At 52.8% G+C, this 24,664-nt stretch overlaps 10 protein-coding genes across 10 annotated transcripts; 6 read left to right on the plus strand and 4 right to left on the minus strand.

Moving 5' to 3' along the window:
* Positions 1 to 241: 241 nt before the first annotated feature.
* On the plus strand, positions 242 to 2,457 carry AYL99_05520 (hypothetical protein; the record flags this gene model as incomplete). The annotated part of the gene is made up of 6 exons (XM_018837032.1): positions 242 to 317; positions 380 to 454; positions 532 to 710; positions 779 to 1,620; positions 1,671 to 1,810; positions 1,889 to 2,457. The coding sequence occupies 6 exons, from the start codon at positions 242 to 244 to the stop codon at positions 2,455 to 2,457; spliced, it is 1,881 nt and encodes a 626-aa protein (XP_018693885.1).
* Positions 2,458 to 4,047: 1,590 nt separating this feature from the next.
* On the plus strand, positions 4,048 to 4,509 carry AYL99_05521 (hypothetical protein; the record flags this gene model as incomplete). The annotated part of the gene is made up of 1 exon (XM_018837033.1): positions 4,048 to 4,509. The coding sequence occupies one exon, from the start codon at positions 4,048 to 4,050 to the stop codon at positions 4,507 to 4,509; it is 462 nt and encodes a 153-aa protein (XP_018693886.1).
* A 329-nt stretch (positions 4,510 to 4,838) lies between these two features.
* On the minus strand, positions 4,839 to 10,916 carry AYL99_05522 (hypothetical protein; the record flags this gene model as incomplete). Its single annotated transcript, XM_018837034.1, has 1 exon — positions 4,839 to 10,916. One exon carries the CDS (start codon positions 10,914 to 10,916, stop codon positions 4,839 to 4,841), a length of 6,078 nt encoding a protein of 2,025 aa, XP_018693887.1.
* Positions 10,917 to 11,522: 606 nt separating this feature from the next.
* Positions 11,523 to 12,244, plus strand: AYL99_05523 (hypothetical protein; the record flags this gene model as incomplete). The annotated part of the gene is made up of 3 exons (XM_018837035.1): positions 11,523 to 11,543; positions 11,606 to 11,688; positions 11,752 to 12,244. 3 exons carry the CDS (start codon positions 11,523 to 11,525, stop codon positions 12,242 to 12,244), a joined length of 597 nt encoding a protein of 198 aa, XP_018693888.1.
* Positions 12,245 to 12,691: 447 nt separating this feature from the next.
* AYL99_05524 (hypothetical protein) lies at positions 12,692 to 13,270 on the minus strand (the record flags this gene model as incomplete). The annotated part of the gene is made up of 1 exon (XM_018837036.1): positions 12,692 to 13,270. The coding sequence occupies one exon, from the start codon at positions 13,268 to 13,270 to the stop codon at positions 12,692 to 12,694; it is 579 nt and encodes a 192-aa protein (XP_018693889.1).
* Positions 13,271 to 13,831: 561 nt separating this feature from the next.
* Positions 13,832 to 15,342, minus strand: AYL99_05525 (hypothetical protein; the record flags this gene model as incomplete). Its single annotated transcript, XM_018837037.1, has 3 exons — positions 13,832 to 14,516; positions 14,579 to 14,999; positions 15,054 to 15,342. 3 exons carry the CDS (start codon positions 15,340 to 15,342, stop codon positions 13,832 to 13,834), a joined length of 1,395 nt encoding a protein of 464 aa, XP_018693890.1.
* A 2,150-nt stretch (positions 15,343 to 17,492) lies between these two features.
* On the plus strand, positions 17,493 to 18,359 carry AYL99_05526 (hypothetical protein; the record flags this gene model as incomplete). The annotated part of the gene is made up of 1 exon (XM_018837038.1): positions 17,493 to 18,359. One exon carries the CDS (start codon positions 17,493 to 17,495, stop codon positions 18,357 to 18,359), a length of 867 nt encoding a protein of 288 aa, XP_018693891.1.
* A 497-nt stretch (positions 18,360 to 18,856) lies between these two features.
* AYL99_05527 (hypothetical protein) lies at positions 18,857 to 20,437 on the plus strand (the record flags this gene model as incomplete). Its single annotated transcript, XM_018837039.1, has 3 exons — positions 18,857 to 19,172; positions 19,225 to 19,274; positions 19,364 to 20,437. The coding sequence occupies 3 exons, from the start codon at positions 18,857 to 18,859 to the stop codon at positions 20,435 to 20,437; spliced, it is 1,440 nt and encodes a 479-aa protein (XP_018693892.1).
* A 1,348-nt stretch (positions 20,438 to 21,785) lies between these two features.
* Positions 21,786 to 22,702, plus strand: AYL99_05528 (hypothetical protein; the record flags this gene model as incomplete). The annotated part of the gene is made up of 2 exons (XM_018837040.1): positions 21,786 to 22,583; positions 22,634 to 22,702. 2 exons carry the CDS (start codon positions 21,786 to 21,788, stop codon positions 22,700 to 22,702), a joined length of 867 nt encoding a protein of 288 aa, XP_018693893.1.
* Positions 22,703 to 23,052: 350 nt separating this feature from the next.
* On the minus strand, positions 23,053 to 24,431 carry AYL99_05529 (hypothetical protein; the record flags this gene model as incomplete). Its single annotated transcript, XM_018837041.1, has 2 exons — positions 23,053 to 24,272; positions 24,320 to 24,431. 2 exons carry the CDS (start codon positions 24,429 to 24,431, stop codon positions 23,053 to 23,055), a joined length of 1,332 nt encoding a protein of 443 aa, XP_018693894.1.
* Positions 24,432 to 24,664: the final 233 nt, after the last annotated feature.

Consider the following 24,664-nt stretch of genomic DNA (forward strand, 5'->3'; position numbering starts at 1 on the left):
GGACATGGAATTGTGGAGCAGCTGCATGCAACACGCGTTGAACGACTTGGAGACGCCCGCCAGGAGATTTCTCTCCGCTTCAGAATACTTACCTACGTGGCCACATCCTGCTGCCCGGTATACACTCTTCTCTTCTCATTAATAAGCTGATCTCTATCAGATATATTGATCACCAGCGTCCTATTTCCCCGCGAAATCATATCAACTCATCTACCACGCCTTCCCACCACTTAGTTAGGCCATGATTGTCAAAGAATCGAGATGGGATCAGCGAGGCAAGCGGCCCGCCAGGATTGCCAATGTCTCGGGCGCAAGAAGTTCGTGTTCTTCTTTGGTTGTGTTGACGTCGAGGCTGGTAGCGAGGCTAACGTTCTTTCAGCCGACCCCGGCTATCACATGCGTCGACAGGCGGAATGGGGCGACGTTGATTTCTTGACGGGCGACTACCTCGCTGGTAAGTGCTGAGACAGGTCATGGATTCGTCTTATCCAGAGACATGGGACTGATGAAAACGACCACGTTGCGGAATAGAGATCAACCTCCCAGAAAACAAGAAGGGAATGGACGCAGGTGTGCACGAGGGCTGGGAACAGACCTGCTGGGACGGTTTCGTGCAAACGATTGACCTGATTGCCGAGAAAGAGCTGAAGGTCATCGTCAACGGAGGTGCCCTGAACCCTGCCGGACTGGCAGCCAAAGTCCAACAACTTGTACGAGCCCTCCCAGGACAATAGGGACTGGTTAGAAATCACTGGGAGTTATCTAATTCGAGTCTCAGGTGAACGAGAAAGGCTACTCACTCAAGGTCGCCTATCTCTCCGGCGATGATCTGACCGACGAAACAAAAGACCAAATCGCTCGAACCGGCAAGATCCCAGATCATCTGGATTCTAACAACCCCGATGTCAAAGTCGAAAAGCTCGCCGTGGCCCTGCAGGACTACCAATCCAGACCAGTCATCACATCGCATGCATACCTGGGGGCAAGAGGTCTCGTCGGTGCTTTAGAAGGCGGCGCCGACATCGTCATCGCCGGCCGGGTCGCCGACGCTTCTCCTGTAATTGCTGCGGCGTGGTACTGGCATCAATGGAAACCCACCGACTACGACCAACTCGCGAGCGCCCTGATCGCCGGCCACTTGATCGAATGCTCGGCCTACACGACGGGCGCCAATTTCGCCGGGTTCGACCAGTTCGACTTGGACCTGTTGGTGGATCTCCCCTTCGGAATCGCCGAGGTGGCCAGCGACGGGACGGCGGTGATCACCAAGCACGAAAACACCAAGAAGGGTATCGTGAACACCGACACCATCACGTGCCAGTTTCTCTACGAGATCCAGGGCGCCATCTACCTGAACAGCGACGTGTCGGCCGACACAACGAACATCGCCATCCGGGACGTGGGCAAGAACCGCGTCGAAATGTCCGGCATCAAGGGCTACCCACCGCCCCCAACGACCAAGCTAGCTGTCTTCTATGACGCCGGTTATCAGTGCCAGCTTCTAGCCAACGCCGTAGGGTACGCCACGGACAAGAAATGGGAGCTTTTCGAGAGGCAGATGCGCTTTTTCCTCAATGAGAGAGGTGTTCTGGACAAGTTTGACAATCTCGAATTCCAGATGTGAGCAGATCCTGAAACTGCTTCTGTGTCTATACATTAACCCTACACAGTGTGGGCGTGCCAGAGCCCAATCCTCGAAGCCAACTCCGCAGTACGACCTATTGCCGTATCTTTGCACAGGCCCCGACAGAAGAGCCCATATCGCAGATATTTCCCGCCTGGGCAGATCATATCATGCAGCATTTTCACGGTAAGTACCACCCGGCCTCGAGACAGGCCTCTTTCAATCGTTATTGCTCTTATTTTCCATTCTGATGCAGAGATTCAGGGCTACACTGGTCGCTTGACTACCGCACCGCTCACCCCAAGCCATACATATCCTTCTATCCTGGGCTATACGACCAAACCGCACTTAAGGAAGCAGCGCATATCTTGGGCAAAGATGGGAAGGTCGCCAAAACCATCGACGCGAAACTGCCGACCGAGTTCTACCATCTGGAGCGAAGGATCAACTTCGACGCTCAACCATACGCATTGCGCAACCCACAGGGGCCCACGAAAACCGTCACGCTGGGTGACATCGCCTACGGCCGATCTGGTGACAAGGGCGCCAACTGCAACTTCGGCATCTACCCCAGGAATCCCGCACACTGGGACTGGTTCCGCGGATACATGTCGCGGCAGAAGCTGCAGGAGCTGATCGGCGACGACTGGCGCGACACATACTTCATCGAGCGCATGGAGTTCCCCGAGATCAAGGCTGTGCACTTTGTCGTGTACGGCATTCTCGGTCGCGGCGTGTTGGCCAGTACCTTGCTCGACTCCCTGGGTAAAGGGTTTGCAGACTATATTAGGGCAAAGACGATCGAGATCCCCGTCGAGGTCTTGGAGCTATAACAGAAAGGGGGAATCTGGTTAGCTATGAGGGCTTTCTTTGTAAGATGACCTCCCGCTCAATCAAACACAGATACTTGATCTTGGCCCAAGATTTGGACTACCAGTTGGTAGCCATCGACTTGCCATTCTTTCCTCACCCCTCTCTTGTCTATCTTTCCTCTTGACAGGTCATTCGAGAGCAGCTCAGACCCACTGATCTTGGTCCGAAACTTGCCCTCTTCTTGTACACCTGAGCTGATCAGCTCCTCAATTCGACGCATATACCCCGGTCGCGCGGAGAATTGCACCTCCGGTCATATTGCGGAGGCGTGTGCATCCATGACGCGGCGTTCGATTGCCGAAGTAGTCTCGGTGACCACGACCCGATAATTGAACCTGGCTGCTGCAAAGTAAGACCTATCGTCTTCAAAGAATGTTACTAGACCATGTGCGACCCGGAGACCACCGCCCGTCTTGCAAGCAATGAGTGTGGTCGCTGCCATCTTTGAGTTCTGGGGACCATTTCTCCTCTTGTGTTCCTCAACGTTTCGATTTCTCGATGACGCGCCCAGAACGTAACTACCTGCATAACGTGGTGGGCTTCGTTGCGGTTCTGGTCAGAGTATGCAAGTCAGACTCGGCATTGAGGTCGACGCCCCTCTAAGCCCTAGTGAGGTATTTGGTTTCACCCCTGACTTGTCTCTCAAGTAGTACGATAAAATGAGCTATATGACATGACTAGCCAGCCAGCCTCTGGTCTGTTGAATTCGACAGGGCAATTCCGCATCTCGATGGGACGTTGTTGTGGTTTCTCAATTCTCGTTTTCGTAGTGGATCCTTGGGCTGGTGAGAGAGATGCTCCATGGGCTTATCTGATTCTTTGATCCATGCGCCTTCTTCTCCTTCGTGCGGAGCCAGCGCTCGGGGCGGTACTCTGCCGCATCCTCCCTCAAGACGGACTTGTCTTGGTGTATGAGAGCTGGGCGTACCTGGCCAGTACTTTCTATCTTATTCCTCCTAGTACATGGCCTGGCTCACGTCCGCAGTGGAGAGGTGTGGAGTTCAACAGGTTAAGTCAACAGGGAAGAAGTCCAATGTACAGGCGCACAGACCTTTTTCTGCGGTAGGGAACACCCATGTCGCAAGGCTGCACAAGGCTGTGGGGGAAAAGGGGGTCGGTCGGCTGTGAAAGAACACCCAGTAACAAAAGATCGTGAATCAGACACCTGCTGTCACGACATGTGATCTAGTGAATGATGGGTAAGTGACACTTTATAAAGATCTCTACTAAGCCTAGAATGAGGCAGCAAGATTCACATCGTCCACGTGTCAGCCACAAATCTGTTTCTTCGATTCTTCCATTACCGTCAAATCTCGTGAATCACTTCTCTTGGAAATCAACTCACTCTGAACACCATCCGGATCGGCACAATGGCTGAACAGAAGCAACAGCAGCCCACATCACCATAGCCAACAGCGACTCCCAAGGCAGTAGCCTTAACCCCCGCTCACGCACCCTTCGGCAAGACCAACGACAAGAACCTCCACTGCCGGGTCCTCCTGAACAGAAAGTATGCCGTCGACCCATTCATCCTCCCCGCAGCCGAAGCCATGACGGACATCGCTTTGCTCGACGCCGTATTGTCGGAAGTCACCGCCGAGGTGATCAACACCGTGCTGCGCCGCAACCCCGTCACGACCACCCTCTTCAACCTCGGCGAGTCCTGCATCGACCAGCCATACTGCAATCACCTGTACACCACATTCAATCCGGCCAAGGACCCAACGGGATATGCAGCGTGGTACCAGCGCAGTGTGGTGAACGGTAGAGCCGACGAGGTTAAAGTCGAGGTAATCCTGCTGGCGAAGGGCAAGGCGGGCGACGAGGACAACGTGATGTTCGAGCGTGAGTTGACGGACGCGGGGAAGGGAGGGGAGCCAGCGAAGAGCACCCTTGCGCCGTATATCCGGTTGAGAAAGACGAAGGAGGTACAGAGGACAACACCCAGCTTGGAGGAGCGGATGTCAACCAGAACCAAGACGACGAAGAGAAAGACAACAACGCAGAGATAAATCAACCGAACCCACATCAGCCCAGGCCAGCTCCAGCCACGCCCAAAAGAAGGTCCTGAGAAAGAAGGAAACTGATTGCTGGTCAAGAGAGACAGGGAACAAACATATGGCGCAACGGGTCGTGGCGCAAGGCTGAGAAAACAAATCGAACTCGGTTGCTATCGTGAGCATTGACGGGGATGGCCTGGTTCGAGGAGTGATTGATTGGGAGGGTAGCAATGACTGGCCAGAAGGGGTTGTTAATGCTCGTAGCTCTCAAATGGCATCCAAATCTTTCATTTCTACCCATTGATGCAGCGAGGGATGCTTTTAATTCCGTCTCTGTTTGTCTATTTCTTCTTCAGCAAGCCCTCGTCAACGTTCACCTCTACTGTGTTCTTTTCCTCCTGCGAAATCGGCACAACAACATTCTCCAGCCGCCACTCCATCCCCGGGTATGCATCGCTCATGACGAGAACATCGACTTTGATCTCCTTTTGTCCTCTTCCCAAATCCAATGCCGGGGTCGGGATCTTAAGCTTGACAGTTGCAGTCCCTACCGCTCTGCTCTGAGTTCCCTGCTTGGTAGTGGACCAATTTGCCCTCTTGAGAGCCAAGATATCAACACCTTTGTCATTTGAAGCGGATCCAGGAGGGAAAACAAGTACAAAATACCCCTCGGTCTGTGGCTTTGGAAACTTCGGGGCGTAGATTCTGGCTTCGTGGTCGAGCAATCGATTGCTGCGTTTTAAAGTGAGTTGGAAACTGTTCGTCTCGCCCGTCGCTGATAAAGCAAGGTCTGGAAGTGCATTCACGGCTTTGATGAACGCTCCACGACTATTCTGGGCTTTTATCCCCAGCACGTTCATCAACCCGTCAATAGTCTTAACTCCATGTCGCGAAGACAGCACCGCTGTTGTGACCAAGTCCTTGGGCACTTTTCCTTCCAGCTTTTCGTCAAACACTTCATCTACACCGGGAAGAATGCTGAGTGGATAATCCTCCGGCCAGCGCGCAGACTTGATGCACTGTAGCAGTTTGACCATTTGCACGACAGCATCAAACCTGTTGAGTTCCGTCATGACGTCCACTCCAGCTTGGATGATACGAATGCCCTGATCGAGAACCGATGTTTGGTCACCGACGTAATCGGAGATGGGGAGGTCGATGCGGCCCATGAATGCCTGAATAAGGAGGAATGCCTTGACGTGAGGATCCCACATTGGTAAGTTCTCCATGAGGCCTTCGGTGTCCAGGGGCAGGTTTTTCGCCAATTCGGCGTTGATAAGGTCTTCATTATGCCGCACGGGGAGATCGTCAAATTCGGTAGCCAGGCTTATCCACGACAAAACATCCGCGAAAGTTGCAGAGGTGGTTTTGCGCGCCTTCAACAGAAACTTGCGAATCGTCAGGTGGCTAAGATAGTAATACGACATGATTTTGCCGAATGGAGTGCTATCCACGTCGCCATTACTATGCACCAAGACACAGTCACTTTCCGCGAGATCGTCAAGCGATTTGTCCACCAACGTGATCATATAATCGGCAGCAGCTTGTCTTGCAGTGAGCTGGTTTTCCTTGTGCTCCTCGGCCGAGATCTCGAGACCATAATACGTTGGATTCTTATGGAGACGACGGAAGAAAAATGTCCAGGTCAGGTAGTCGAGCGCGTCTTGCTTGGTGGTAATGACACCAGCAGAGACCTCGGCGCCCAAATGGTTATCGAGGACTTTGTGCAGAGAACTCTCCACGGGGAAACCTGTGTGTAGGAAGTGCTTGTAAAATGCCTTCTTCGAGGCCTGCGTAAAAATGCGGGCGATTCCGGACGTATCGAATTGTGGTCGTCCTGCTCGGCCTAGCATCTGGAGAACATCGGTTAGGTCCATGTCTCTGTATCCTTCAATCTTAGCATCGAAGAACTGTGTACCCTTGACGACAACCAGATGAGCAGGCAGATTGACACCCCAAGCAAGCGTCGACGTGGCCACGAGGATCTGGATCTTGTTCGCGGCGAAAAGTTGCTCGGAGAGTGTTCGATCAGACTCGACCAGCCCGGCGTGATGAAGTCCGATGCCGAAACTCAACGCTTCTTTCAGCGCGGCATCTTTGACAGCCGATAGTGTATGCTGAAGATCATCTTCATTGTCAAAATGGAGAAATCTCCGAGGATTCTCTTCCATGCCACAGAAATTGATGAGGTCTTTTGCCGTGAGACGGGTTTGTCTTCTCGATGCCACGAAGACAATGACAGGCTTGTCCGGACTGTGGTTTTTGATGGCCAGGTAGGTCGGGCGGTTCATGCTTTGCATCAGGGGGCAGAATCCCCTCTGCTCGGGAAAGCCGTCGATGAATATCTCCAGCGGGACGGGACGAACACTGTGACGGAAATTGAACAGCCCCTGATTGTTTCCAGGTTTGACTCCGAGCCAGTTTGCCAGGTCGGTGGCGTTGGCACAGGCAGTCGACATGCCCACCAGACGAATGGATCCGCTTTCCGCTTGAGACGCGATGTAGTTCATTCTTGATACGATGATCTCGAGGATAGGGCCGCGGTCACCGCCCAACAGGTGTATTTCGTCGATAATCACGAGAGACACTTGTCGAACATAAGATCTGGTCTGCCACGATCGGGATATACCGTCCCACTTCTCGGGCGTGGTGATTATGATATCCGCATCGCGGATAGTCCGTGTATCTGGGGTATTGTCGCCAGTCAACTCAACCAACTTCAAACCCATTGGTATGGTGAGCCGCCTGCGCCAGTCCTGCACTCTCTCGCGAACAAGCGCCTTCATGGGGGCGATGTATACGACTTTACTTCCTGGCCTCTCACGGAATGCCCACCACATAGCTAGCTCTGCGGCAACAGTCTTCCCAGAACCGGTAGGCGAACCCAAGAGGACGTTGTTCGAAGTATGATACAAAGTATGGAAAATCTGAGTCTGCATTGGGTTGAAAAATCGGAAGCGTTGGCCATAGAGCTCTTCTAGCGCCGGGTTCTTCAAAGCCGTGATCGGAAGGGGTTCTAGGTCGAGAAGATCAGTATACACACTCTCAGTGTCTGGTCGGATGAGATGCTGAAATGAGACGGGGTGGACGGTCTCTGCTCCCAGCCAACGATCCGATATGACTCGAACGTATATCTGAGAAGGCAAAGGGTCAGCCAGGGGGATTGTGAAATTGAGTTCATGGCTGTCGTGCATTTTCTTCCGGCTCAGGATAAAGTACTCGTGATGGTAGATTTCTGAGGTCTCCGAATTTTCAACCCAAACCCAGTATGCTTCAGAAGTGCCGTGGTGGCGATCGTTCCAGACAAACTCCGGGTAGAGATACAACCTCATACGGAGAACATCTCTGTTAAGAGGTGCAGTCTCCGCCTCGACAGACATCGTTGGGAAGTTGTCGAGCAACTTCGTCAAAGTCGTCCCCATTTTGTGGTTGTGCACAAGACTTCCAATTTCAGCTGGCTCCATTTCTCGCAGGCTTTCAATGTTCGATGAAGGTGCCTTGTCATCCAGGTTCTTCAAAACTGGCATAGGAAGATCAAATTGGTGAAATGGATGCTGAAAAGGCCATATTTGCTTCTCAATGGCCTTACACATGGATAGTAGTACCTGACACTGATAACCCCAGCCACGATTCAGGGCGATCATGAACAAAGCCCGACAGATCCGAGCCGAGTTCTGTGCGACGTATGCCAGGTCTGAGACCAAGGCAAAATCTTCCAGTTTGGCTCTGGATATGTATGACTGGAGTAGGATATTGGTCTTTGCATGGTTCTCAATGACCTTCTGCTCTTTCTCTTCTGCAGAGCTCTTCGGACCATTCTTGCGATCCTCGATCTCACATACGACAGCTTCCTGGCGTAGTCGCTGCAGTTCCAGCGCTTCATTGTCTCGGGACTGGATGTTGTCGAATTCGCCGCTCATGCTGATCATCTTCAGAACATCTGCCTCGCTTGCATGTGGCCGCATCATGGTATTGAATATTTCGATACTGCTCTGAAGGACGTAGTATTGGCTGGCAATGCGACCAACATCTTTTGCGCGAAGCTCGTCCGTCCGCTCACTGAAGATGATCATTTGGCTGCGGTGCAGCGTTCTAGCAGCGTCGATAATTAGTTTACGCCGTCTTTGGCCCAGTTGAGGGTCGTCTTGATACTCGTCCCAATCTATGCCGTATGCCTGCGGGTTCCGCCGCATGCGAATGAACAAATAGGTGTAGCCTAGCCAGGTCACCGCCTCTTGTACTGTAGTTACTGTACCCAAACTGATCTCGGCGTTGAGGTTGTCGACCAGCTTTTGCGAGAACTTGGATTCAATCGGTTGTTGCTGGGTGACGGCGGATAGATAATGTTGCAATTTGTCGTAAGTGGTACAAATGTATCCAATACCGCTGTCTTGAAACTGAGGACGACCAGCACGTCCAAAAATTTGAAGGACGTCAAGTATTCCAAGATCGACAAATTTACCGGCTTCAGAACTGTAAAGCTGCGTCCCCTTTATCACAACGGCGGCGGCGGGCAAGTTGACACCCCATGCAAGGGTTGCCGTACAGCAAAGGACTTTGACAGCACCATCGGAGAAAATTCGTTCAACGAAGTTTCTGTCTGATCGCGCCATGCCAGCGTTATGGCACCCGAATCCCTTGGGAACAATTTCTCGCAGTTCACGGCCTCGAGTGGTTTTCAAATCTGCCATTGCTCTTACAAAGGCAGGATTGTCGAGGTCTGGGACAAACAGCTCGGCGCACCCATCCTCAACAGCCATTTGGTAGAGAGTGCGGGCAGCCAAGACTGTGTCTTTCCTGGAGTGAACAAAGACCATGACTTGCTTGTCCTGCTTTAAAAGCTCTTTGACCTTCTGGAAGGTGACTTCATCAAGATTCTCGCGCTGAACCTTGTTTCCCTTTCCTTTAACACCAATGAAGTGTTGTTCGAGTGGGACGGGACGAAAAGAAGCGTCAAAGTAAAACAGACCAGTCATGCGATTCACTTTTAGAAAGTCCGCAACATCGATGTAATTTGGTAGAGTCGCAGACAGTCCGACAATACGAATTAGTGACTGGGTGCTTTCCACCTGCCGTTCTGTCCTGGCGACCAAGGACTCGATAACAGCACCCCGCTCGTCGTGGAGCATGTGGACTTCGTCGATGATGAGAAGCCGGACTTTCTGGACTAGCTCGGTGTCTCCAGTGCTCTTGCGAGTGACAACATCCCACTTCTCCGGTGTAGTCACGATGATTTGGGTCGCTGCGATTTCCTTCTTGGTCAACTGCATATCACCGGTCAATTCTCTCACTTGGATGCCCAGCCATGCCAATCGCTTGCCCAGCTTTTCTGTGACCTCGGCAGCTAGAGCTTTCATGGGTGCAACGTAGACGATTTTGAAATCGTCTGCCATCACGATAAATTCCGTGGCGGCTGGCTCTTCGATTGGATTTGGTAGGACATTTTTCGAAATCGCATGCAGGATTGTGAGCATAGCAGCATCAGTCTTACCAGCACCGGTGGGAGCACAAATTAACATGTTCTCCGCGGTAGTGTACGCCACTGGATAAAGTAGGCTCTGCATTCGATTCAGGCTCTTGTAGCCCTTGAAAGTGCGCTGGCACAGACCGTCCATGTCGGAGATATTGACCAGTTTCTGGCCTGCAGCAAGAGAGCCTACCTTGGAGGCCGGGATTGAATACTCTTCATATTTCGGGTAGTCGTGTCGGGTACTGCCGACAGGGAGAGCGTACTTTCTGCCTGCCACATCCAACATATTGCCCGTAGCGGCAATATCTGACTTATAGACATGCGGATATTTCGGCCCAGATCGATCAAAGGCTGGAGCCAGGGCAGCATGTTTGTGCTCGTAGTCCTGTCGTCTGAGAGTCGCTGCTCGTTCCTCACGAGTCTCCAGCGTACCAAAGAGTCCATCAGTCTGACGAGTGGTTGCAGTTTGAGAAGACACAACTTCTTTGCGGTGGGAGATGAGTTCAATGACAAAGTCAAGATCATCAAATCCAACGATATCGGCAAGCGACATCTGCAATTCCTCGTCCGAACTGTCTGACGCTAACAGAGCAGTGATTTGGTGTTCGATCTCGGTGGGATCGATGCCAGACTTCGAGCGAGCCCAGGCAGCACATTTTGAACGAAGCCACGTCCGGTCAAAAACACCGTTGGTTCCCACGTCGGGAGTTTTGAATCCATTTACCGTGTCGTCGACGTCGTCGGTAAAAGGGCTCTCATCGGCCACACTTTCAGTATCCCAGATGTCGTCATCAACGTCTTCGCTCAAGTCTTCGTCCAAGTCAAGATCTGCCCCATACATTTGCGACGCATCGTTGAGGGACGGCAACTTCAAGTCGGCGATGGCCTGCCGCATCGCTGCCACCTGAGCCAGCCATTGTTCTTCAGACCGGAAAGTTTGGTCGACCATTTTTGCGATCAGCTGAATGGACGATGCAGAAAAGGCGTCTGAAACATGCAGTACGATCAGAATCAATTCTGGAGCCTGTGCCGGAAAAGCCTGTGTTGTTATGGGAAAAGCGATATGAGAAAGTGAAAAAGTCTCATTTTGCTGGTTGATGACTCGCACACGGTTGCAGCCTCGCCCTAAGCAGGACTTGGCTTTGATAGGCTCACAAGCATCGCGGGGGCCTGGGACGAGGGAGGCACAAGACTGATTGGTCTAGGGGAGATAATGGGGGCTGAAACTTAAGGCTGGAGGGGCTTTTGGCGGGATGGCAGCTGCGGGCACCGCCCACAAAGGCAGACAGAACACGGGGACCTTTCGTCTGGTGCCGGCGCTACGCTTGTGACGTTCCCCTTGGAAGTCGAGATTCGCAGGCATTGTCGATTCATCCATTCTATCCTTCCTTTACAACACCTCCCTCCTCCTTCCTTGTAATTCCCCCTTTCACTGCAGAATTGTATCCCTAGGTTCTTTGCTGCTGTGCAGATTTCTCAAGCAACTGCTTGACCTCGACAAACTTCTACTCTCCCGACACTTCCACCTGGTAAACAAAGAACACACACCGCCAGAATGAAGATCTTCTACATTGGAGTGAGCATACCCTTTGATCATAGATTAGGCCACAGCAAAGAGATACTCATCTCTCTCTCTAGGTCCTTCGAAACGAATCAGCCCCTGCCATTGAACTCGCCGTTGAGCGAGACCTGTCCTCGTTCTCCCGCTTCACCCGAGACAGGTAAGCGTGGCACATTCCTCAACTCCTTGTCCCTACGAGTACTGACATGCTACTTCCAACCAGCTATGGCGAATTCATGACCGTGTTCGCCAAAACCGTGGCGGAACGCACTAAGCCGGGCGTGAGGACAGACATTGAGGAGAAGTCCTACACATTCCACGCCTACAGCACCAGCCTGGGGCTCTGTGGCATCATCATATCCGATGGCGAATACCCGGCGTTGGTCGCGCATCAACTCCTCTCCAAGATCATCGACGAATATTCCGCGCAGAACCCGCGATCCTCGTACTCGACCAACCCACCGAACACGAGACCGTTCCCGCAACTGAAAGAGTACATCGTCAAATACCAGGATCCGGGCCAGGCGGATAGCATCATGAAGGTGCAGAGGGAGTTGGACGAGACCAAGATTGTGCTGCACAAGACAATCCAAAGTGTTCTGGAGCGAGGGGAGAAGATTGACTCCCTCGTGGCGAAGAGTGACGGCCTGAGTGCGCAGAGTAGGATATTCTACCAACAGGCCAAGAAGCAGAACAGTTGTTGTGTGGTTATGTGAGTGTCGGGCTCCAGAGCCGCAAGGGAACAGAAGGGAGTTTGCCCGGAACACCCAGAACGTTTGTACATTCGATCGACGGTGGTCCGAATGATTGGGGACAGAATGCAGCCGTGGGAAATAACCTGTTGGCCCGGACTGCCGTGTTGGAACTTGGAGTTAGATCATACCGTGTGGGAATCAGGCAAGGCCGTAGGCGTTCAGGTGTTCACATCGGACGAGACGAGGCGAGACGAGACATGACGAGACAAGATGAGATGGAAGAGACTTAATGTTGACCGCAACCGCCCAACCACACATGCTGCTTGACCACCCATGGCGACACCGTTTTCGTTCACTGCGCCGTTCTATTCCGCAAATGCCGTCTCGATGGAGTTCCTGGCTTCTAGAGGAAACAATGCATTCCGGCCCAAGAAACATCTTTTCCCTCGTCGTGCTTCGAGTTCTTTTTTAATTCCCCTCCACCATCTTGCTCAACCGCTCCAACCGCTCCCCCTCGACCCTCATGCCCACCCACTCCTCCATCCTCGTGGCGCCGACGCTGCTGCCCTGGTAAAAGTCGATACTCGGGGTATTCCACTTCAAGACGGACCACTCCAGGCGGCGGCAGTTGAGCCTTTGGCATTCGCGGGCGAGGGCGCGGATTAGCGCCGTGCCGTACCCCCGGCCCCGGTACGTCGGGTGCACGAACAGGTCCTCCAGGTAGATGCCCGGCCGGGCGTGCCAGGTCGAGTAGTTGTGGAAGTACAGGGCCATGCCGGCGACCTCCTCCTCGTCCTCCTTCTGATCTTCTTTGTTAGAAACAGGACAGATCAACAGCGTCTTCGCATAGCCGTCTGTGAAGCCCTTGTCCAGGTCCTTGGGGTCAACTGGGAACGAGAGCGACTCCCGGAGCTTCTGCTCCGTGGCGAAGACTTCGTCGAGCGCTTTCTCGTAGATAGCGAGCTCGCGGATCAAGTGTAAAATCACGGGCACGTCGCGCTCCGTGGCGTAGCGGATCTTGTATGTTGACGTTTGTTGCTCTGCCATCTTTGGTCCTGGCTCGGAGTTGGCTTGGAAGAGTGCGTCAAGGTGAGTGTTGAATATTGATGAGGTTATTAAGAAAAAGAAAATTGCGTCTCACTTCATACGAAGGGCGTATGTTATGTGTGCGCCCTGTTGTCAACCCCGCTTTGTGCGAACAAAAATTTTTGGGTGCACATCTCGCGGGAAGTTGCTGATGGAGTGCTCTCGGTCAGTAACTCTCGCATAACACTCACCATAGGTCTAAACGCTGATATCAGACAGGTAGACTACCGTTCTCGGTTGTAATCTAACAACGCCTGGTTAGTAACGGAGATGTCGGAACCGTAGGGGCTGCGTCCAAATTCTTCAAAAATGAAGGAGCCTTTGTCTGCACTACTCTGATCATGGGTGCCTCGAGGACCGGAAGGAGATTGAAATCAAGGAGGAGCGGGATGCTGGAGATTATGGAGGCTGGAGTTCGATTGGGGTGATCCCAGCCTTCAATGTCAAATAAACCAACGCAGGTCCGGAATTGTCGAGATGGTTCAGCAATCATGTCGATTGCCAGGGGGTCGTCCGATGAGACTATCCTGCTAAGACGGAATCAAAGACATCCTTGCCGGGCTTATCATGTAGCAGCCCGATCCACATGAAGGATTTCAAGACCGTCCGCATCTCGTTCCACGACTTCACCTGACATTTGTCGGCGTGTTCTCGCACACAATCCTTAAGCCACGGGTGGTCGGATGTGGTAAATGTCGATACGGCTCCGACCATAAGAAACCAAAGCATGAACTGGGCGGAGGCCACGCCCATAAGTTTGGGGTCTAGAAGGCAGCTTTTGTAGATGGTCGGAAAGTAAACGTAGGGCAACTTGAGGTACTGCCACTGGAGGAAAATATGGTATGTCAACCCGAGTAGGCTGAGCCGTACTGCCTCATCAACGGAGCCGCTCTCAAACTTCATATGGAGAAGACGATACATGACCGAAGCCATGGTATCGTAAAGGAGTGGCGGAGAAAGCATTCGTTGGGTTTCGACCGCCAAGTTGACAATGGAACAGAATCTCTCCATGACTCTCCAGGCTTCGACCAGACTCGCATCCATCTTGTCGAGCAAGTTTTCCGAGTCGCGCTGAGAGCCAGTGGTCGAGATGCTGTTTCGAATTGACAACAGCTCCCGGTCCGGATAAGGCACAACGGGCTCTGAAAGAGGGTTGTTAAAGAAGAGAGGCTGGGACCCAGTTTGCATTGCCATGCCTATATCGCATCTGTGCCACATCAGACGCTTCTGGACCGGCGACATTCGACTGGGGCGATGGCCACCACTTACCTGAACATTTCCGTAAGAAGCTTATTGCCCGTAAAGGCAGCTATTCCTCCTCTAAGGTCGACCATCTTGCGGAGGCCCACCATGTGATGCCTGAAGGTCTCATCCTCGCCCATGAAAAATGCACTGATGGCCAGGGTCAAAACCACAGCGATGGTCGAATTTGAAGGTTCAGTGCTTTCGCCTCCCAGTAGAAGCCTTTTGCGTAAGATTTGGACCCCTTTCAAAAAATGCACGGCGGCATCTTGGTTGGTGGTGGAATATTGTCGACCTAATATCCTGTCCATGAAGACCTCGGCGGCGAACACGGTGACGTGGAGATAGGCGGCGTCGAACTTCAGAGGATCAAACCACGCCATGTCCTTGTGGGTGAATCCGGTCACCATCACCAGGGGGAACAATGCCCTTGCTGCCATGTCAAAGACTGGTTTTCCGTCCCGTCAGCGGCTGGCACGCGTAGAGAGTATGGGTGACCCACATCTCACCACATCACCAAACGCAGCCGCGTCCATCTCAGCAGCAAGCTCGATAGAGGATAGATCAGAGCCAACTTTCCCAGGAATAGCGGAGTAGTATGCTTCGATAAATGTCTTCAATGGCACCGGAGGGCCTCGTTTGAAATCAGCCACAACGGCCCAGCTGGTCGAATGTCCTTGTTTGGCACGGTTAGACTTGCCCCGGTTTCTCCCCAGCATCACCTGGCTTCTGATGAGCTTCTGCGTCTGTGCGTCTGCCTTCTCGACACCTGTTGTTACAATGAAATGCATTGCCGCTGCTGGTAGATGGGGAGTCGTCCCATGCGAAGGGGACTAGATGGAGTTCGGAGTTAAGCCTGGCGAGAGTCTTCTCATAGCAGACGATGGCAACGCCTTCTACCTCGTCAATAGAACCTCGTGGTGTGCGTGGGGTGTAGCGAGATGACACAAAGGGATAATGAAACCTGCCAAGGTAAGTAAAGACTGCTCGCGCCTAGTGGCCTCACCCTACTCCCGGCCTCGGGCGACGCCGCCCTGTGCTCACACCTCGACGCGCGCGAGTCAGGGTGAACTGGGGGTGACCACCCGTTGACCGTCACCCGTCATTGTTTTCATAACATCTTTTAAGAATGACCCCTCGTTTGACAGGGACCCTACTAGTAGCCTTGGATAAAGCTTGGTACATTCAAGCTTCTCCTTGCCTCAAGATCGAGAATCTTGTCATAGCTAGTGGCTACCTCAGCCAGATATGGACGCCACAAGATGCATCTCACCTCAGCACAAAAAGTCGTGCAACCTCGGGGTCGAGTTTAACTTGGAATTGGAATTGGCATAGGCCAATGCCTACCTGTCCGACAGAGGGGAATTCGTTATCACCTAGGCACTTCAGGTCTTGCTCCGTTTGGGCGGCTTGCTAACCCATACGAGGAGCGCTGCAGCTTGTCATGTTCAACCCACCAACTGGACTACAGTGTGCTTGGTGCTAGAGCAAAACGAGTTTATGCACCACTCCAATCAGCCGTAGGTCCGCCACGAGCACGTTGTGGAAGCCGCGAATGCCGCGACTCGCCAAATCACACAGCACACCGGGTGGACAGATCCTGCTTCGTAGACCAGGGTCCAAAGTGTTGCTGGAAAAGCTTGGGCTGCTACTCCGTATTCATGGCCTGCCTCTCTGAAAGTGGCATTCACATCAGTCTTCCCCTGTCGATACGTGTCGGTCTTTGCGAGCGGCTCCCGCACAGCGTCAAAAGAAGCGGTGCCAACCAGTATACATTGTTCACTGTGGCCATGGGAGCCCTCGTTTTACGGATTCATCAGTCAAGATAATGCGGTTCTGGTTCCAGAAGTTCGATGCTTCGCTGACGATGCTCTCCATCGTGGCATCGCACGTCTCGTGTTGGCAGTATGGCTGGCGGTAACTCAGCGTTCGTCAATCTGTCCCAAAAAGAGTACAGTGAGCAAAACTGGCGCGGGCGACAATTATCGGTGGTTCAGTCGCACACTGCCTCATTGCGACACGTACGCCGACGCCAACAAACTTTGATCGATCCTACAGCTGCCCGTCCTGAAATACCACCAACGCCTCGACCGCATGGCAAAATTGTGCGACGCCCGCGAGGCCCTTCAGCAGATGGATTAGAGGTGCCCCATACCCGGCGACAGCCTCAAGACACGGCGATGCATGGTAGCTGGACGCAAGATGACTCTGTACTTGAAAACACGGAACAGGAGGATTTGTCGTTCGAGGACTTGAATAAAATCTTCCACCTGGACGAAACCGTCAGTGAGCGCGGATGTGCAAGCACTATCTGCAACGCAGCACCGAATGAGAGGTCACCAATGTGGACGGAACGACCAGGTGATATTGACCAGCGTTTGCCAACCCGTCCATCGCCGCGAAATGTGCCCCACAGGACGTCAATGGTGACAATACGTGCCACAAGAACAAGTGGCCGGCAAATTCGGGTGTCCCAGGCGACGATCCCGCAAGGCGCTCGACCTACATATGGGCAGGCGCGCGGCGCACATGATATTTTCCCAGCAATTTCAGAGATCACATCGTCCTTGGATCCCTTTCTCCGACTCCCCGTAGAAATATCCGAGTCGGACAAAAGTCTTCTTCATTTTTGTAAGTCGACAGCTGGTATAAGCTGTCCGCACTCGCCTGACGAGGTACAGATTTCAATTATGGTCGATGTTGGCTGTGGGGCACCTCTCAGAGGCCGAGATACTGCGCAGCTTTGTATACCCTCCAAACGCTCAATGAAGATCCGATTTATGTTTTGGTCTCCACTGTACTTGGTGAAGACATACTCAATCGGTCCACTCTACGAAATCCAGGCCCTCGGTATTATCATCGGCGCGCCCAAATATACAAGCAGGCAAACATACTGATCTCTGACGAGACAGCTTCCTTCCCGCGCAAAGCACTTACCATCATGTATCTAGCGATACTAGAGTATGTCAGTGGACGTCACGATCTGCAGGAGATGCATATCCAGGCATTGGATGATTTCGTCGAGTCCAATGGCGGTGTGGCGATTTTCCGAACCGGAAGTGAGAGTCCCGAGCTCTTCCTCTGCAGTGCAAGATCGTATGTGACTCAATTCGTTCGGGCCGAAGTGTTCCTTCCGACTAGATCGCGGCTTCAGTCAACAGTCAGCCGCTATCTTTACAGCTTGAGTCAAGTCCACCGCTGGGCATCGAACTTCAAGGCGCGGCTATCTTCAGAGGCTGTGCCGCTTCTCCACTACCGCCTCAGGCTTCGGCCGCTGATTGACTATCTCGAGCACCTGGGTCAGATCCGAACTTCAGTCGAACGCACGAGAGTTTGGGACGCAGCATCAGGAGCGCATTTCTGCGTCTACTCTCTTGTGATGACTCTGGTCGAATTCACTCATTCACCTGGCACAGTGTTCGAGTTCCTGGAACAAGTCCAAGACTGTATGATGGCAAGCATTGACAAAAGCCTGCAAAACGAAAGCGACCTCGACGGTCTCCATCCTTTCGCCACAGGTCAAATGATAGGTTACGTTCGTACACTAATGTTCCGCGATGTCGGCAATGTGAAAGAGATTCGTATTTGTCAGGCACAGGCAGATGCACAGAAGGTGTTCGCTCTTTTGAGCCAGAGCCGTAGGGACGAGCTCGTTTCATACTTTGTGGGCAGCGTGCTCGCATTGGCCAGAACTGCCCGGGCAATAGAACCCAACGACGTAGCTGCCACTGCGGCAAGCCAACAGACGTTGAGGGCCGAGGTTCTGGAAGCCTGGACAGCGCAGCAGAGGATACGCCAGGAACGATGAGCTTCTGCAAAGCAATGTCCCGCAGGTTTCGGGCTTGCTCGTAAAGGTATGGCAGCGGTTTGTTTTCGCTGTCAGATTGTGTGCTCCAACTGTCGGGGCACAGTTAGGAAATCTAGGCCGTGGGTGGCTACGTATCCTACGGGTAAGTGAGGTAGGGAGGCTAAGCCGAATAGGGGAACAGCACTATGATTTAGCTAAGGCTTGGCTTCTCGGCTATTGGCTGGCACTGGCTGGCTAGTTAGTAGCTCCTGCCGCCGAATACAATATTGCTTGCTCTATTATATTAATTATAGGTGTTGGAATCCCGCAACGAACCTGGCCTTGCTTCCTTCGTATTGTATGATCGGAGGGAATATGCTCGGGTCTCGGACCGGACCATTAGATTGTTGAGTAGTCTGGACGATGAGTGAGCCCCTCGCACCCTGCAAGTTCCCTTTACTTCTTTTCTTCATTTGCCTCGAAGCTTGCGCTCTCCTTTGTGTTGCCTGGTCCACATAATGCCACAGACTGCGTCGGCCGCGAGGCAAGAGCGGCGCGTGCTTCAAATTCGCAAAAAGAGACCTTCTCCGAGGTCCCAGAAACGAATCCTGCCTTCAACTGCCGTTCCGGAGAATGATGCCAAACACAAGGGTATTTCGTCCGCGTACGTGGAGAAGCTCGAAGAGCACGCCAATGATCTGTCCACCGAAGCGCGCAGAACTTCAGTAGCAAGGCATGATGGGCGCCAGATAGAGCGCCCCTCCCATCCTGAATTACGTCTCCTCACAGGCAGTCCCATCTTGACGCCGCGACACCTCTCCTTGATACAGAATTGTGAGACTGACCTCTGCAAAGACTTTGTCATTGCATCGCTGATGGTATGAAGGGCTCACAAGCGTCGTGCCTCTGACTTGGGGCTCGAGCGGTACTAAGTTCGTAAGTATCTTCTCCATAAATCAATCATCTCCTGCGACACGACCTTCGCAGAGCTTTGACTCCGATGAAGGCTGAAGAAAAGCACTCAGTTCGGAGCCACTTTCATACTACGGCAGTGCCTGCAGCACAGTGATGTCGCTGCGTTATGGCTGGCGATCATGAGCGAAGAGTCAATTTTCAGGTTAAGTGGCCAGCCGAGGACGAAGGAAATGATGCTTCAGAAGGCGGCAGGTCGTCGTGCCCTCATGTCCACGCTCCAAGAAGCACGTTCCAATTTCGGGGGTGCCGTGCTCGCGCTTACGAAAGCAGCGCAAGTGGCGCTATGGTATGGCGATCAGCAAGCGCATGCTGTGTACAGTGCCGCTGCGGATCTACTCTTCAGCAGTGTTGGAGGGCTTTCTCATGCTTGTGCACTGGCACCCGAGATCGAACCGCATTATCTAGTTGCACTGTTCCACTGGACAGCACCCAGAATTGCCAGTGCCAGCATACTCGAGCATACCGCACGGCGCCTTCTAGCTTCAATACAAAACTTCCTCCAGCTGCCTCAGCCCGAGCATCTGTATATGCTGGGCGATGACGGAGAAAGCACCAGCTCAAACATCCACCATGATCACACCTTACACATCGAGACTATAGGTCTCTTTGCACAAATCACAGCTCCCACAGCCAACTCCACGACAGCCTCGCGTATCTTGCAGGTCGTGCTTCTGACACACCTGTGCGGTATACATGAAGACTTCCAAGACAACTATCAAGCCCAATTGGAAGCATTTCAGGCAATTCGATACCACTTTTTCAGCAGCTTCAAGGCCCAGTCGGCGTTGGAACAGAGTCATTCTGTCCAGTCAATGTCCGGGCTGGCATGCTATGTGCGAAGACAACTGTTGACGAAATATATCCCTGAGCAGCGCTTTGCATGCGAACTACGATATGCGCAAACGTTGCTCGATATAGCAAAGGTGTTTCCGTACATGAGTCCGGGTAGTCAGATCCTGACTTTGGGCAGGCTGCATGCTTCGTTCTCCGGCCAAAGCGCTGGTTCAATGTCCTGGAGCAATGATGAGATCGATGGGATTTTAACAGATGCTGTTCAGAATTGGACTGCTCAACAGAGACAACACGGCGCCACTGGTGCAATGCCAATGCGAAAGGAAAAGTGAAGTTGACTTAGATAGATGCCAGGAGATCGAAAAGCGGTCGAACACACAGCGTAATCCAACACCTTGTGGTGCAGCTCTGTTATAGCAGACATCGAGTAAAGATTGCACCCGGTTCGCGAAACCTGGGAGCAATCGTCGACAACGTGGATGAGACCGCCAACACAGGCGTATGACCAAGCCTCGGCTTTGGCTCACCTTTCTCGAGCTGCGAGTGGGTGGTGGCGATGTGAAATGGGAGAAACTGTTTCACCGTGATCAGGTCGGGAGTAGGGACACCTGTGCCTAAGCACTGGCTGCGGGCTGCTCTTCATTTGGAAAAGGGAGTCCTTTTCGCTCCTGATCGTCTCTCCTCAATTTCAGGTGCCAGCTACACCACAATGTCAGGATCGATCTTTTTTTTTTTGGAGGGCCAGGCCAGGAGTCGGGCAGGGTTCCTAGAGCAATATAGCGTTGCAGAGTTGGGTCGTGATCTTTCTTCGTCTTGGAGACATATTTGCTCCCACTCCAGACTTGATCAACTTCTGCCTGCGCTCCTCCTGTGTATCCATTTGCCTCTGCTTGAGCTCATAATTTCTCTGCGGCAGTATCCTGTCCGTCCATGTCAGGACGATATCAGGAGGAGACGAGGAGCAGGGAGAGAGGAAATCGGCGACGTATTGCAGGACATGAATAGCTAGAAAGGGCAAAGAGGGAGTTCTCAGAGGACGATTCGAGAAGGAAGTCGGAAGGCCCGGCAGGCTCGGATTTGGGCACCATTATATGCTCCAAGAGAATGAACCTGAGAGGGAGATGAGAGGAAGAAAAGGGCTGTTCAGCGGGCAGGGAACGAAGGACAGGACCTGGACCCACGGAGCCCAGAAACCGGCCACGTCCACTGCCCGACACGCCGACATGACCACAGGGGACGAACTGGGTGAGAGTGAGTGGAAGGTGAGAAGAGGGCGACGGTGAGGTGAGGAAGATGTAAAAGCGGCGCGGGCGCGCTGAGCTGCCCCACGAGCGCCGACCAGTTAAACCATTCACGACCATTGCTAAACATGCCAAGCTCTAGATTGTTTTCCATTTCAGGCCAAAGCGGCTCCACTAATAGCTGAAGCATCCAAAACCTCCGACCCTATGTACCAACCACTAGAGTTCGTGAATGTCTGTGTCCGTCATTTATCCAACCCGTTACAAGTCCGACCGACAGGCAGACCCTGCTAGCTACGAGGCGGTCCTTGGGGTATAAAGGTAGGTACGCATCTTCTGTTACCATGGCGTCTTCGCTCTCCTGCTCCGGCACAAGAACAGTAATTTTCGGCCTCAACCCCGACAAACGACGACGATAATTCCTTGCCCAGACACACCCATGGCTTCAAGACCCAAGTCAGTCCTCATCACTGGCTGCTCTTCCGGTGGGATTGGCGAAGGGCTGGCCGAAGCCTTCCTTGAGAAGGGATATCATATCTTCGCCACTGCCCGGACACCATCCAAGATCTCACAGCCTCTTGCCGAAGCACCAAACGTCACCGTCCTGACTCTTGACGTATTGTCCTCCGAATCGATCGCCGCGGCTGTTGAGAGTGTCACGGGGGTGACTGGCGGCAAGCTCGATGTTCTGGTCAACAACAGTGGCAGGCTGATGGTGATGCCTGCTTTGGACACGTCGATTGAAGAGGGCAAGAGACTGTTCGACACCAACTATTGGGCGGTCCTGGCCATGATCCAGGCTTTCGCCCCGCTGCTCATCAAGGCAAAAGGATATGTCGTGAACAATACCTCTGTGAGTGGGGTGGTTCCTTTCGGAGCCTTCGGGAGTATCTACAACAGCTCCAAGGCTGCTGCCATTCTTGGGAGTGAAACTTGGCGTCTCGAGCTCGCGCCGCTGGGAGTCCGCACCCTGACCCTCGTGACAGCCGCCGTCAAATCCAGAGTCTTCGCCAACATGACACCAGTGACTATACCCGAGAACTCATACTACTATGGGATTCGGGACTATATCGCAGGATTGTGCGACGGCAGGATGCAAGAAGACGGCATCACGGCGAGGCAGTTCGGTCTCAAGGTGGTCCGACAGGTCGAAAAGGGCAATACGGGAAAGTACTGGGTTGGTGGAGGTGCATTTTCTGCTCGATTTGCTTCGTGGCTGCTACCGGATTTCATAATGGTGAGTGAGATGTTTGGTTACTGGACGATGAGCTGACCGAGATTGGATAGGACGCGCTCTTAGCCTCCCTGTTCCCCTTTGCTAAGCTGCTAAAGGCCCAATCCAGAACAAAAGAGTGATTTAGTCGACGAGGACAATGTCGACGGTGGCTGCAATCGACAAAGCGGGGGTCTTTAAGATTCTTCCCTGGCCGGAGAGACCTACTCTCTGACACGACATGAAGCTCAATGTCAATTGATAGTGTTCGCAATGGACCTTTGGGAAAAGTGGATGGAATTCACTCCTCATCTCAATGCCCAAATATGGGGACCTCTCCCGGTAGTGTAACGAGTATCTTTGCTGCAGCGAGTTTATTCCCTCGAGGCTTTTCGTCCACGTAAACCAAAATGCCATCCAAAATCTCCATCGCTAGCAAAACATCCCACACTCCAATGCCAACCGCCGACCTTGTCATAACAATCGTTCTCCTTCAGAGTTGGATCCTTTTCTTCTCCGGACTTCTGCTTCGTGATCGATGCTCTTTGCTGGGACTTCGAGGATATTCTAGCTGCTGTTGGCCGGCATAGCCGGGATCTCCGTGCCAACCCACATAAGGATGTTGTGCATAAGCTGCACCTGAAGGGAGCGCAAATTGACCCATCGGTACAGGATGTTGCTGAGGATGCATATATGATCCAGACGGTGCCCGATAGACATGCTGGCTCTCTTGTTGTCGCCGGTATAGGGTAAATGTCGCGTTGTTGACCACCAAACCCAGCACAACCAGTGTAATGGTGAAGATCATGGTTTTCAAGCTGATGGGCTCGACGAAGCTGTTGAAAATTTCGGCGAATGTGTGTGCACTCAACCTTGCCCGCTTCACGGCGCTAGGATCCCGCTTCATGCACAACTCCCAATTACTGCAGACAGCCTCCAGAGCTGGCAGTCTGGTGTCGGCGGCACATCGATTTTCGATGAAGTTCTTGGAGCACGCCGCCATTTCTGCCAAAACTTCAGCCATTGCATCCTCGCTCGCTCGGTCCACGTCTGCCTGAATGGTGGCGTAGAATGACCAAAACATATAGAGACAGCCTCCGAGGATTGCAGCATTGAAGAAAACTTGAAGGTATTTGGCAATGATGGAAGGTGCATCGGGGTACGTGTGGATGAATGTGAACAGGCCGGTGATCCATCCTGCTTCTGTCGCCAGCGGTTTCTTTAGCTCTGGTTCAATCGGACTTGGGGCACTCTCGTCATCACTATCGTCCAAGGAGCCCTTTCTCCCTACAACCAATTGTCTGTCGAATTGCTGAGCGCGCCGTCGCTTCTTGTGGATCCTTCGTGCAACGGCATCGCTGGTGGGTTTTCTGATCTCTCCTCTCCCCGGGCTTTGTGCGAATCTGCCGTAGAGACCAAACAATGAGTTTCTCTTGTTCTCTGTTTTTGAGGGGCTACTCTTGAACTCAATGGGCACCGGAGTAGCGTCTGGTGTGTCCTCGTTGTCGGTTGGTGCCAGCGGGGAGGAATTCTCGGGAGGGGATGAGAAGTCAATATCGAATGGTTTCCGAGGGGTTGTGAATGAGGGTGTTCGAAAAGAAGAGGCATCAGGCGGCGGCACTGGGGTTCCTGAGAAGAAGAACGGTTGATTGTTCGGTTCGCGAAGGGCTGGCATGGTCGGTTTCTCAGGAGATTCAAACTCGCTATGGGTTCCTGCCACAATCAGCATGGCAACAACGCAGAAGGGCAGCAAGACCTACGCTTTTTGGCTTGCATCTCGACGACACGTTTATGGTAGGGCGAGGTGGGATCAAGGGGACCGTGGCCCTGCCATTCAAAGTCCATAAAACTTTCTGTTCCGCGAAATGCCATGTTGCGGGGAATGGGCTGAGGTGGAAGATCAAAACATACACAATCTGAAATTCTGCCAGTACCACTGGGAAGTGAAAGGCGACGTTTGGTGCAGACTGTGGATGGGATATATTCGGTATTAGGCCAAAAACAGGGCCTGCCGAAGGGGGAAAATAAACAAAGCACGCAGCGCAGCGGGATCTATCTACTAGCACGGTTGGCAAGGGTTCTGGACTATGCGCCCTGCATCCCCA

Source organism: Fonsecaea erecta (assembly GCF_001651985.1).
Source record: "Fonsecaea erecta strain CBS 125763 chromosome Unknown Scaff4, whole genome shotgun sequence".
Lineage (NCBI taxonomy): Eukaryota > Fungi > Ascomycota > Eurotiomycetes > Chaetothyriales > Herpotrichiellaceae > Fonsecaea > Fonsecaea erecta.